Source organism: Diabrotica virgifera, chromosome 1 (assembly GCF_917563875.1).
Source record: "Diabrotica virgifera virgifera chromosome 1, PGI_DIABVI_V3a".
Classification (NCBI taxonomy): domain Eukaryota; kingdom Metazoa; phylum Arthropoda; class Insecta; order Coleoptera; family Chrysomelidae; genus Diabrotica; species Diabrotica virgifera.
In genome coordinates this window covers 59,143,244-59,157,062 of record NC_065443.1, presented here as the reverse complement: position 1 = coordinate 59,157,062, position 13,819 = coordinate 59,143,244, and the positions used below count along the sequence as shown (strand labels likewise).

General features: G+C 32.5%; 2 protein-coding genes across 2 annotated transcripts in view; both read left to right on the top strand.

The window, feature by feature from the left end:
* LOC114328744 (tyrosine-protein phosphatase non-receptor type 13-like) overlaps window positions 1–13,819 on the top strand; it is a 1,179,517-nt gene that overhangs the window by 103,988 nt on the left and 1,061,710 nt on the right. The gene's annotated exons all lie outside the window — the stretch shown is intronic.
* On the top strand, window positions 639–1,901 carry LOC126890793 (uncharacterized). Its single transcript, XM_050659987.1, has one exon. The coding sequence runs from the start codon at window positions 639–641 to the stop codon at window positions 1,899–1,901; it is 1,263 nt and encodes a 420-aa protein (XP_050515944.1).

Sequence of the window (13,819 nt, the reverse complement as noted above, 5' to 3'; positions counted from 1 at the left end):
TACATCTAAACCTGACATGATATTTAGTCTAAAACCTAACCACAATACGTTGCAGTGCGAAATCTTCAGTCAATTTAAAATTTCATTTCAACCAAATGACAGTCTTGGTACAATATTAGGGTTTTCTCCCGTAATACTAAATCCTAGACAGACACATTCTTCAGATCTACCTGTTAGGATTATTAAAGTATCTAGCATACGCTTTGAATGCAACATTAGTACCGGAGCCTTTGACGGTAACAGACCTGCTCACACGCTCTACGAATTTGTCATACAATCAAATCCTGGGTACGCAATTGACGAAACCCCTCACAATTTGTTGTATTTACCTGTTGTGCCACAGCGTGAAATTACCAATATCACTGTGTTGGCTGTCGATCAAGAAGGACGACCTGTGAACTTTAGAGGAGAAGAGAGCACATTGGTGCTGGAACTTAGATCAAAAAGCAGATGGGATTAGTAATAGAACAATCTACCCAGAGAACGCCATTAGTTGTGCAACCATCTCAGCAGCAATATCTTAAACAATCTGCCTACAGAACACCATTAGTTGTGCAACCATCTAAGCAGCAACATCTTACGTCCGCAAACAAATTGTTTTTACAAACGTTGGGTTTTAAACTGAAAAAATGACTACAATGTATGGAAAGAGAGCGCGTTCAAACAACATCACAATGCCTCCAATATTTGATATTTATCGTAAGCCAATATTTGATGAATCGATTCGAAAGGCTGAATACCGAACTTATGCACCATTCATCAAATCATTCAACTGCAATGATATTGTCGAATTTAGCATTAATCAAGTTGACTCGTTTTTTGCAATGAGCGAAACCTTGTTATGCATTAAAGGATCACTCGAAATAACTGGAAATGGTGGCGTCAAACTAGCAAATAATGTGGGTGCCTTCCTTTTCGATTCGTGTACGTACAGCGAAAGCGCAAGGGAGATGGAAACAGTGCGGGATCCTGGCATCGTAAGTGCTGTACGTGCCATGACATGTTATACGCAAGAAGATTCTAATTATATGGTTATGGCTGGATGGAATTACCCTAAGGATCCAATTCTAAACGCTGCAGATCATTCATTCAGCATACAGATGCCTCTTAAGCATGTTTTCAACATTTTTAATGATTATCCATTGATTACGTGTGGTCGTCAAACAATAAGACTAGTTCGAGCTCGAAATGATAACGATTGCATAGTTATTACAGAAAAACAAAACGCTGACAAAACTACAACTGTTACAACCGCTAAGATTAACATTACCAATATTGAGCTTAGAGTGAAGCACATATTCCCCAATGATGATATTAAATTGGAACTCATGAAATCTATTCAACAAGATCAACCTATAGTTATTCCGTTTAGAAAGTGGGAATTACATGAATTACCTGCTATTACGAGAGGTGCCAGGCGTGAAGTTTGGGCTGTTAAAACTAGCACATCAGTTGAAAGACCTCGTTATGTTATTGTTTTCTTTCAAACCAACAAACGCGACAAGATTACAGCTGATCCTACTTTATTTGACAATGTCAACATCCAAAGTATTAGATTATCGTTAAATGGAGAATACTGGCCAAACGAGAGAATGCAATTGGATTTTAGCAAAACCGATTACAATGAAGCCTATTTTAACTATACCGAATTTTATCCTAGCTACATACATTCCCAACAAAAACGACCTCTACTCGATTTCTCAGCTTTTAAGAATCGTGCATTGTTCGTTATCGATTGTTCGAAACAAGAAGAAAGCATGAAAGCATCCACCGTTGACGTAAAACTCGATATTGAAGCGAATAACGGTTTTCCCGACAATACCAAGGCCTATTGTATTATTATTCACGACTGTGTAATGGAGTACTTCCCTCTCACCGAAATTGTAAAAAGTCTAAATTAGATGCATGAGGTGTCAGTAGTACACGAGCAATCATCATGAGAATAGCATTCGTAGATATTCAGGGATTCGTTGTGGATGGGTGGTTTGTTCCTAAAGAACTTTCCATTGAAATAGGTTATAAACGAAGTCATTACATCTTTTTGCCTCCTAAACCATTCAATGCGCTAAGTAATGTGGATAAGAAGACCGCATCATACGTGGAGAAGAATCTGCTAGGCATCCGGTACTCTGATGGAGAAGTTGAACTATCTGAAATAAATAAGATACTGCAAACCGAGTTGTTATATACAGCTGACTGTATCTACGTTCGAGGGAAACAAAAAGCAGAATATTTGGATAAGAAACGCCACGTTTTTGGAATTTTTCCTCATATTATTGATGTTTGCAAGTTCGATGGTACGCCTCGTGCTGCTGGAAATCTTGGTTTTACTGCAAACCCCCCATGTCATGCCGCTGGATTATTTTCATGTGCAGAAACAAATGTGAATCGCCTGCGTGACTGGTTTGTCAATAAAATAATGCCAATGTAATTTTTCTGTGTACAAAATAAATATTTTTTAAAGTTATGGGTTTTTTATTTAAACGCCTTATTTATTGATCAAGTCTTATATTACATGATGATTCAACCATGACAATAAGGCCTACGCGACATTTCACGAGCCCACGTGACGTTTTGACGTGACGTTTTTACGTGCTTTGACGTGACGTTTTACGTGACGTGCTTTGACGTGACGTTTTACGTGACGTGCTTTGACGTGACGTTTTCACGTGCTTTGACGTGACGTTTTACGTGACGTGCTTTGACGTGACGTTTTCACGTGACATTTCACAAGCCTACGTGACGTTTTGATGTGACGTTTTTACGTGACGCGTTGACGTGCTGTGTTCCTTTTTAGTTCTTTTAATAAAAAATTGCATTATGTTTTTTTATTTTATTTAAATTCCAAAATTACCAGCCGCGCGCTTCGTATCTACGAGATCCGCGAAAAACTTAAGGTACCGACCGCGCATCTGCTTCGCGTTCCGCGAAAAATTAAGGTACCGATCGCACATCTGGTATCGCGCACCGCTGCGCCGCTGTGTTCCTTTTAAGTTCTTTTAATAAAAAAAAATTGCATTATGTTGTTGTTTTATTTAAATTCCAAAATTACCGCGCGCTTCGTATCTACGAGATCCGCGAAAAACTTAAGGTACCGACCGCGCATCTGCTTCGCGTTCCGCGAAAAATTAAGGTACCGATCGCACATCTGGTATCGCGCACCGATCGATCAGCGCTAGAACGCCGTCACATCGGAACGCGCCCCATCGGACGTCGTCACATCGGAAAGCGCCCTTTTGACACTATGCCGCCATGTTTTTTTGTATTCGTTATCTCCCGCCCATTCCAACGAGCCGTCGTACGTTTAAATCGGACCAATAGCAGCAGAGATACCATGTTTCTCTCTCTAACACACATACTTTCCTATATCAGCTGTGACATCACATACCTCTCTCTCTAACACACAGAATTCCCTATATCTGTAGTGACACCCGTTTAGATCATCTACTGCGCTACATTTTCAACTTGGTTTAAAAAAGTGAGTAAAAAATGCATTTATTAGTAATAAATAATTATGCAAAAGTATCGTCAATTTTTCTTTATAAACTTTTTGAATAACTTTTTCCAAAAAATTAACTTTTTTACCCTGTTTTAAGTTCACAACTACCAAGTAATGTTATCTATATCATAATTGATAAAAAATTGTAATAAATATGTATAATTTCTTATATAACAAAATAAAAAGTTTATAAGGAAAGATTTACGATACTTTTGCATCATTATTTATTACTAATAAATGCATTTTTTATTCACTTTTTTTAAACCAAGTTGAGAATATAGCTCATGCTCTTTCATTTGACACCTGTGGAATGGTTTTCACGTCATTTTCTTCTGACTTATGTTATTGCAAAAAAATGCTCTCTGGGATAAACAATTTGAATAAAATTTAAACAATTGTCGCTTTGAAATTTTTATCACATATTAAGCACCAAAGAACCCTTATTTGACAAAAATGTCAAAGCTGTACACTAATTTTTACAACAGTTATTGCGAAAATATTTTTTTTGCAATTCCGACCTTTTTTCGCAATTATATTAACAATAAATGAGTATATCAAACTTTGTAATACGTAATTTTAAAGCTTTTTCCATAATATCGAAGATATTTGTACTAAAAAAACCATAAGTTTCCCTGTTTTCCATTGATTTGAAAAAAAAAAATTGAAAAATGCCATTTTTTGACACTTAATGGTTTATAAATAAAAATGGCCGCCAGGTCCCACGCAGGAAATAGTTACACTTTGCTCTTATAGGTATTACCTGTCGAAAAAACGCTTCAGTACCCTGGCTGTTCAAGTGTCATGGAAAAAATCTTATTACCCTTGGACTAATGCGAGCATACTTACATTTGGATATAAAGTACAAAATCAAAAAGTACAGATATACATTTAGACCAGTAAGGATCTGTTTTTAGGTGGATGTGAGAGGTGGCCTTCCGATTTTTGCGGATAAAGTTAGGTGATAACTTCGTTAATAATAATTGATTTATGCTCCTTCTCAAATATGCCCGGAACATTAATAAAAAAAAAAATAAAATATTTAAAAATTTCAAAAATTTTCGTTTTTTTTTTTCTAATTTTTGCTTATAACTTAAAAACTATTCATTTTAGGACAAAGTCCTAAAGGAATAAAACAGAGATACTTAAATTTTATATTAGATGCGATTAGTTAAAAATGTCTTAATTTATCACCCTTGCTTCAAAATAGCAATAAATATAAAATAAGGGGGCAAAACAAGCCTGATTTTATTCAATGATTTTCCATCACTTAGGTTACACTTGGAACCTTCCTAATTCGCTTAGAAAATTTGTCTAATGTGCTAAAACTGTACACCAAATTTCATTAAAATTTACTTTCTAGATTTTCCTAATAATTTTGCAACCTAAACTTTTTTTAAAAAATTAAAATTTTTTAAAATCTTGCACAACCAAAACTAGAACATACAAAGATTTGTCAATTTTTTTACATATAAAGAAGTACTCCACCTATCTAATGCACTTTACAGAATTTAAATCGGATTATTGAAGCAGCCTCAGCAATGTTTTAAAATTATAAACAATTTTTTGGTTTATAAACAAATTAGTGCTGTGGCCAGGAGGTTGTGCTACGGGCTCCTTTATTTAGATGGACTTACACTAGTTTTTTCATGTATTTTGACCCGGAGAACACGAATTTTTTGGGTAACAGTTGATCCGGATGTCGATAAAATTGTTATAAACAAAGAACTTGAGGAATTGCATAACATCGATTTTTCGCAAAATAAAACATTTTTTTGTATTTCTTGGGTAATTCTAAGCAAAAAATGTTTTTTCGTAGGATGCATAGTTTTCGAGATAAACGCGGTGGAACTTTCAAAAAATCGAGAAACTGCAATTTTTGAACGCGAATAACGTTTGATTAAAAAATAAAATAGCAATTCTGCTGACAGCATTTGTAAGTTTAAGTCAAGTTATACCGGTTTTAATTATTTGCATTGCTAAAAATTAATTTTTTTATTATTAAACAAAGCTATTTGTCTATAAGCCAAAAAACTGTTTATAAATTTAAAACATTGTTGGGCCCCTTAAATAATCCGATTTTAATTCTGTAAAGTGTATTAGATAGGTAGAGCACCTCTTTATATTATGTAAAAAAAATTAGCCAACTTCTAAATGGTCTACTTTTTGTTCAGAAAGATTTTAAAACATTTGAACTTTTTTAAAAACATTTAGATTGCATATTTATTTTGCAAAATTTATTAGGTCGATTTTAATGAAATTTGGTACACGATTTAAGTATGTTACAAAGAATTTCCTAAGTGAATTACTAAGGTTCTAAGTGCCACCAAAGTGGTTAAAAAATATTGAATAACAACAGACTTATCTTGCCCCTTATTTTGTATTTATTGCTATATTGCAGAAAAGGTAATACCTTAAGACATTTTTTACTAGTCGTATATTATACAAAATTCAATTATCTTTATTTTATTTCTGAACGACTTTGTTCCAAAACGAATCGTTTTAAAGTTATAAGCAAAGAAAGCAGAAAAAGATCGATGTTTTTCGAAATTTTTAAATATTTTAATTTTTTTATTAATGTTCCGGGCATATTTGAGAAGAAGCATAAGTCAATTATAATTATTGAAGTTGTCACTTAACTTTATCTGCAAAAATCCGAATGCCACCTCTCACATCCAAAAATAGACGTTTTTTCGCAGATCCTTACTGGTCTAATTTTACATTCAGCACTATAGATTTATTTCAATATTAGAAATAGCTAAAAATACGAGAAGCTATAAAATAAATGGAGAAATGATCAATCAATAGGAAAACGGCTAATTTACTTAACACCTGAGAAATAGCAAGGAAATTGAATGTTTTCGTCAGAAATGGGAATCGTCAGCAAATTGAAAGGATAATCCAATAAACTAGAGATACAATTTTCGTTTTCGGGCTTTAATTATTTCAGTGAGAGTTCGAATTTGAGTCGGCCGATTCGAGATGGGCTGTCGCCGATCTTATTTCCACTCTGATTTATTTCCGCAATGTCTTTTTCGAATTATCGCTACCTAGCGGCCATTCCACCCACACAACTTAATCCAGGCCATTTGCAAGGTTATAGTATGCGATTATTTCTCTGATGCCAAATAATTTGGTAGGTCTAAAAATGTCTTTAATTTATACGGAAACTAAACTGAGTTATTTGATTGGATGTTTCAATATCTATATCTGAATTACTTGCTAAATATTATTATTTTTAGCTACATGTTGCACAGGCAAAATATAAGATTTTTTTAATTTTAAACAACATCGAGGCGGTGCCTTTGTTATTTACAACTAGTCACAAAATATTAGACTAACGAGCAAATTTTCTTTATTGAAAATCTTAAAACTAACGTTTGTTGAGTTCTCCCCAATGGTATTCCTCAATTTGTTTTAACCAGTTTAAACCTAGCACTTAACACGCACATGACTTTACACTAACATTTACTATTTACACTAACTCAAAAGATTTTACACTAACTCGAAAGGTTTAGTTCTCATGAGTCTTCTCACTATTATATGCTGGTCCAGGAGTTGAATAGCTTCTACGTTTGCATGGTTATGAAGTCTGTTTTCATGCTTCTTTGCGAATATTTTAATTACATCTGCCACCATTTCCACACCTAGGTCTCTGTGTAGGTCGCTACTTCTTATGTACCAGGGAGCATTTAAATGTCTCTTAGTACTTTATTCTGAAAACTTTGGATCATTTTGATGTTACTCGCACTGGCACATCCCCAGAGCTGTATGCCATATGTCTATGCCGGCTTTAGTCCGAGGCGCCAGTACAATTTTCTATATTTTTTTCCATCTCAGTCTGACATCTAGGTTCATACCAAATAGCCCAGTCGGGATACCATTTGACCTTGCATTAAGAGTTGCTTCAAATTTTATTTTTCTAATCTTTAGAGGGGTCAATAGTAGCATAAGTTTCAAATCTCGACTGAATTTGACCGTTGCGTTAGCCGCCATCTTGATTTTAAACGAGAACCGTTTTTGCTCAATATCTCCGCCATTTTCAACTTTTCGACAAAAAATATATAAATTGAAATTGTTTAAAAAGGAGATTTTCTATAATTTCGTTGATTATAATTTTTTCGTGCGGTCCATATTTTCCGAGTTGTGGGGAAAACAGTGACAGTTAAAGCATAATTATTGATTTATTGAATTATCTCGTTTATTATTAGTTTTACAACAAATTTTAACCTATACAAAAATGAAGAGAATTAAATTTTGTACAATTTTGATCTCTTTTATTTTTTTTTGATAAAATCAATATTTAAGGTAGTACGTATGCGGTAAAGGCGCGAGCGTAAGACCCGATTGATTTTAAAGCAATTGTTTTTGTTCAATATCTTCCTCATTTTCAACTTTTCGACAAAAAGTGTAAGGACTGAAATTGTTGAAATTACGATTTACTACAATTTTTCGAGAGAACCAGTGGCGGGTCTAAGAGGGGGAGGGGAATGGGAAAATTCCCCCAATGGGGTCCAAAATTAAAAAAAAAATTGTTGAAATATTAAAATATGTTAGCTGACATGAAACTTAATTATCGACAGCCAAATTCAACCAATAAAACTAGCTAGTTAATAAAATTAAGTGAACTTAATGCATATAAGTTATTATTTATGTCTTTTATGTACTTAGTTTGGTTGGTGTTTCATTGGAAGTTTCAAAAATTGTATAAAATATAATTCTCTTTATTTTTGTTTATGTACAATTATGTCGTAAAGTTAATAATAAATGAGATAATTCAATAATTATGCTTCCCCTCCGCTTCCACTATTTTCCTCCTTAACTCGGAGAATATTGATCGCATAAAAAAAATGTGGAAAAGAAATTGTAGGAAATTGCGTTTCCAACAATTTTAGTTCCTACCGTTTTTGTCGAAAAGTTTAAAATGGCGGAGATATTAAGCAACAACGGTTCTCCTTTAAAATCAATATGGCGGCTAATGCAACCGCGGAATTCAGTCGAGATTTTAAATTTACACTACTATTGATCTTCCCTAAAGGATAGAATTATAAAATTTGGGGCAGCTCGGAAAAAAGATTCAATTCAGTAATTATGCTCCCCCCACCACTTTTTACTATTTTCCCAAAATTGTTAAAAAATAATTGTAGGAAATCATATTTGGAACAATTTAAGTTGAAAATGGCGTAGATATTGAACAAAAACAATTGCTACAAAATCAATCAGGTCTTACGCTCGCGCCATTATCGCATACATACTACCTTAAATATTAACTTTAGCAAAAAAATTAAGGAAACTAAAATTGTGTAGAATTCAATTCTCTCTATTTTTGTATAGGAACATTTTTGTAGTAAAACTAACAATAAACGAGATAATTCAATAATTATACTCTATTTATATATAACTGTCACTATAACTCGGAAAATATCGATGGCACGAAAAAATAGTAAAAATAGAAATGATAGAAAATTATATTTTCAACAATTTTGGTTGTTATACTTTTTGTCGAAAAGTTGAAAATGGCGGAGTTATTGAGCAAAAACAGTTCTCGTTTAAAATCAAGATGACGGCTAACGCAATGGCGGAATTCAGTCGAGATTTTAAATTTACACTACTATTGACCCCCACTAAATATTAAAAAAAAATTTTTTTGCTGTATTGGCATACCTACTTATGGTATAGTAGTGCCAGTTAGTACTATGGGTGTTTTATTTATTTTTTTGTTGGTGAACTCTACATGTAGTGATTTAGTCTCATTGAGTTTGATACGCCATTTCTTGGTCCATGCATTAACCTCATTGAGTTGCTCTTGCAATTTTACTTTTGCTTCAATTTCATCATCATCAACTGCTAATATATTTGTATTATCAGCAAACGTAGCAGTGTTGGTTGTATCTAATACTGGTATATCGTAGGTGTACAGCAGATAAAGTAATGGACCTAAAACAATACCTTGGGGTACTCCAGCACCAATTGTTCTCAATTCGGAGTAAGAGTCTTCATATTTTATTCTAAACAATCTTTCACTAATATTCGATTTTAGTAATTTGCCATGTTCTTTAGGTAAAATTAGATTCAGTTTGTATTCTAGATTCTAGCCCATCATGCCAGACTTTATCAAAAGCCTGGGCAACATCCAGAAAAACTGCCGAACATACTTTTTTTCCTCTAGCGCTTTTTCTATTCGATCAGTGATTCTGTGGACCTGGTTTAATGTTGCGTGATTATTTCTAAATCCAAATTGATGTAGAGGGATAATCCATTTTTGTTCTATTATATGTTCTAAGAAGATAACGAGAAATACCCAATGTAATTGCCCAATATTTGAGTTTCCTTATCTTAATAACTATAGCAAAATTTTTCTGATCATATTTTTATAAGAGTAGTTTCATATTTCTTATTCTTGTAAGAGATAGAGCCGTATGAATTCATCTAAAAAAGAGTTTATTTACAATATGTACAATAAAGATTATAAACATTAATACAACAATACTAAAATAACTTAAAAATACAAACCTAAAAAAGAGAATCAAGAACATGCTATTTCTTACTCTATGAGTTTTTGACAACTATCAAATAATTATTTACAAATGTCATTCAAACTAAAATTACACAGTCATGCCACCTAAAACTATAAATAACTAAAAATAACTAAATGTGGTTTTATTGAAAATAAACATAGTTTTATTTTTACATCCCCCCACCAACAGGTATGACAAACCATGAAAGTCTATGGTTGGTCACAATGCAACAATTTTGAGATGTGAAAATAGTTCATATCGTTCCTTTTGTATCCGATATCTATTTCATATAAAGTATTTGAAATTTGTTTTTTTATTTAAAATGGGCCTAGTCTTACTTCATCAAGTTTTTTTCTATTTAGTTTGGATTTATTTTCTACATATGCCCAATCTCCTTCTTTAAATTCATGAAATTTTCTATTTTTGTCATACAGCTTTTTATTATATTCATGATGTCGTACTGAATTTTTATAAGCTATTTGCTTATCTTTTGATACATTTCTTGTTTCACAAAGTTCCTCGGGAACAATCGGATCCGCGTTTCCAAAAAGCAAATATTCTGGGCTGTATCCGGTTACGGAATGATCTGTTCTATTATATTCATCTATACATTCTTCAGCTATTTTTGTCCATGCTCTACTTCTAGTTTCATTTAGTTTACATCTTATCCTATTAACTAATGTTTGATTAAGTCTTTCATTTAAACCATTCGAAAATGGGCTGCTGTAAAAACCAGTTGAATATTTAACTGTTTCATATTATTTCTAAATATTTTGGAATTAATTCCCGGATACTGATCTGTTAATAATATTTTTATGGGGTGTTTATCTTGAATTTTAGAGATTAGTTTAATAAAATCACCTGTCGTCTGATTTTTGGAAGTAACTGCGAATGCATATCTGGTAAAATGATCTACAAGTAAATGGAGGTATTTTTTTGTTGAACGATTTCCAACAAATCCTCCTATTGTATCTAGGGACATTATCTCGAAGGGTTCTTTTGCCGGACCTAATTGTGACAAGAGACCATATTTGGGACCTACTCTTGTTTTATTTTTACAGCAGATCTCGCATTTCTGGCAGATATCTTTTGCCAGCAAATCCAAATTATTAATGTAGTAAAAATTCCTAATTTTGTTAATTACTTTACCAGCACAAATATGACCATAAAATTTGTGAATTTTTGTTATTAACTTCACTCCAAAATCTTTGGATAAAATTATTTTTTTCTGGTTCTTCCTTAATTTATAGAATACATCTTGGTTAAAAATTGTTCCTATCATTTTATCTATAGCTTGTTGATTATTATTCTGGTCTTGTTTTATCTCAATTAATGTCACTAGATTTACTGTTTTTATAAATGTTTCTGCATTTTCTATATTTTCCAAAACAGGGTTTCTAGAAAGGCAGTCTGCTTCTATATTTTCTTTTCCAGGTTTATATTTAATATCGAAATCAAATTGTGAAAGAAAATGAGTCATATCTCCTAATTCTTCATCTGGTCTTGTACGAAGTTCTCTTCCCTCAAGGGGCTTATGATCAGTATAAATGACAAATTTTCTTCCCATTAGCCAGTATTGCCAAAATTTTAATGCTTCTTTAATTGCCAGGCATTCTTAAAAAATTGCTTTTTTTTTCTGATATTTGTTCAATTTTTTTGAAAAGTAAGCCACAGGTTTCATTTCTCCATCTTCTTGTTTTTGTTTGAGAACTGCACCAACTCCTAAAATACTAGCATCGGTATATATAATTGTAGGAGCATTTGGGTCAAAAATAGCTAGAATAGGTTCAGAGCAGAGGATACTCTTTACCATATCAAAGGCTGTTTGGCAGCTTAAAGACCAGTGAAATTTAATATCTTTTCTAAGTAAATTATGTAATGGCTCTAATAACCTAGCTGAGTCTTTTATATATTTGTGGTAAAAATTTACTTTTCCCAAAAACTGTCGTATTTTTTTTCTGGTATCTGGTGCTGGAAAATTTCTGATCGATATTAAATTATCATATAAAGGACGAACTGAATTGTTTCCCACAATGTGCCCCAAATATTTTACCTCTTCTCTTGCAAAATTACATTTTAGAAGTTTGAGCCTAAATCCCTCTTCAATAATGGCTTCCATGAGTCTTTCAATGTGCTCTAAGTGTTCTTCAAATGATACTGAAAATATTAAAATATCATCTATGTAATTTATACAAAATGGATTTAAATTATGTTTTCTGATAATATTACTTAAAATCCTTTGAAATATTGCTGGTGATGTTTTAAGCCCAAAAGGTAAGCATTTCCATTGCCAATGACCATCTTGTGTAACAAAAGCTGTCTTATATTTATCTTTATTCCGAACTGGAATACACCAAAAAGCAGAATTTATATCTAAAGTAGTAAAGAATTTAGCATTCCTTGTTTTGGTCAAAATCTCGTCAATTAATGGAAAAGGTTGTGGTTCGGGAACAATTAATTTATTTAATTCACGAAAATTAATGCATAATCTTGTTTTAGATCCTTCATCTTTTTTAAGAGCCAATGTAACAGGTGCTGCAAAGGGCGAAGATGATTCTTCTATTAAATTCGCTTTTAACAATTGTCCAATTTGAAATTCTATCTCTTTTTGGTCCTCTATTGAGCATCTATATGGCTTCTTTGCGACAAATTTATGTTCTAAAAGTTTAATTTGAGCTTCATTATTTTGAACTTGCCCAATATCAAATTTATGTTTTGCAAAATATTGTCATATTTATTTAGTAATATTTCTATTTTACTTTTCTGCTCTGGCTGTAAATGTTCTAATTTTGCTTCAAAAAGCTCTGTGGGAATTCCTTCATTAAAGTTTATTGAATATTCTCTCAAATTAACATTGTGAATAAACTTTTCAATCTTCTCTTCAATATCTAGATCTAATCTCTGATAAATTTCTAAATCAAAATCTTGCGTAACTCACCTATCAATTTTTCCATTGTTGTAACCTCAGCTCTATTAATATTAAGTATTTTGTATATGAATTGCCAAATTTGTCACAATTAAATCAATTAATATATCAATAGGAAAATCATTTTTGATATTTAGCAATACATTTTCTTTGCGAAATGCATAATCAACAAGACTACCACCTACATACTTAAAAGAATAAGCTTTTCTATGATTATCCCAACCTGCTTGACAAAAACTATCTAAAAAATTAACTTTCCATACCTCAAAACTGTTATCTAAGCCTAATGTTATTATTTTTGATTCAAACCATTCCTTTGCTATTCCATCATGAAACAGACGTAGAATCAAAATCTTGTCTTTATCAGCATCCACCTCACATCGCGAACATTCTGATTCGAAGGTCTTGAGCCATGAATTCATTGGAACATTTTTACCATCAAAATTTCGAAGTACGAAATCATCTTTTATTTTTTTGTAATTTTTCTTTTCACCTTTAGGTGTACTAGTATCACCAAGTTTCTGGAGTAACTCGACTAATGGTGGAGATTGTTCAATCGCTTCTTTCTTCTCATACACTGGTAATAAGGTCTGTTGTAGGTACTCATTTTGATAAACCACATCACCATCTGAATCAAAATAAATCACTTTCAAATTATCATCTAATGAAATGGTCCATGTTCTAAAGCATCCTCTTGATTTCATGGATGCTAAAACATTTTTTACTTTTTTCAGACGAAATAGTTCAGAATGATAATCTTGAAGTTGCTTTTCAGCAGGCATTTCATAATAGAAAGGTGACTGTGTTGGCTGCAACCACTTAAATTTACATACATTATTCTTACTATCACTACTGCTTGCTTCTATAGCAATACAAATT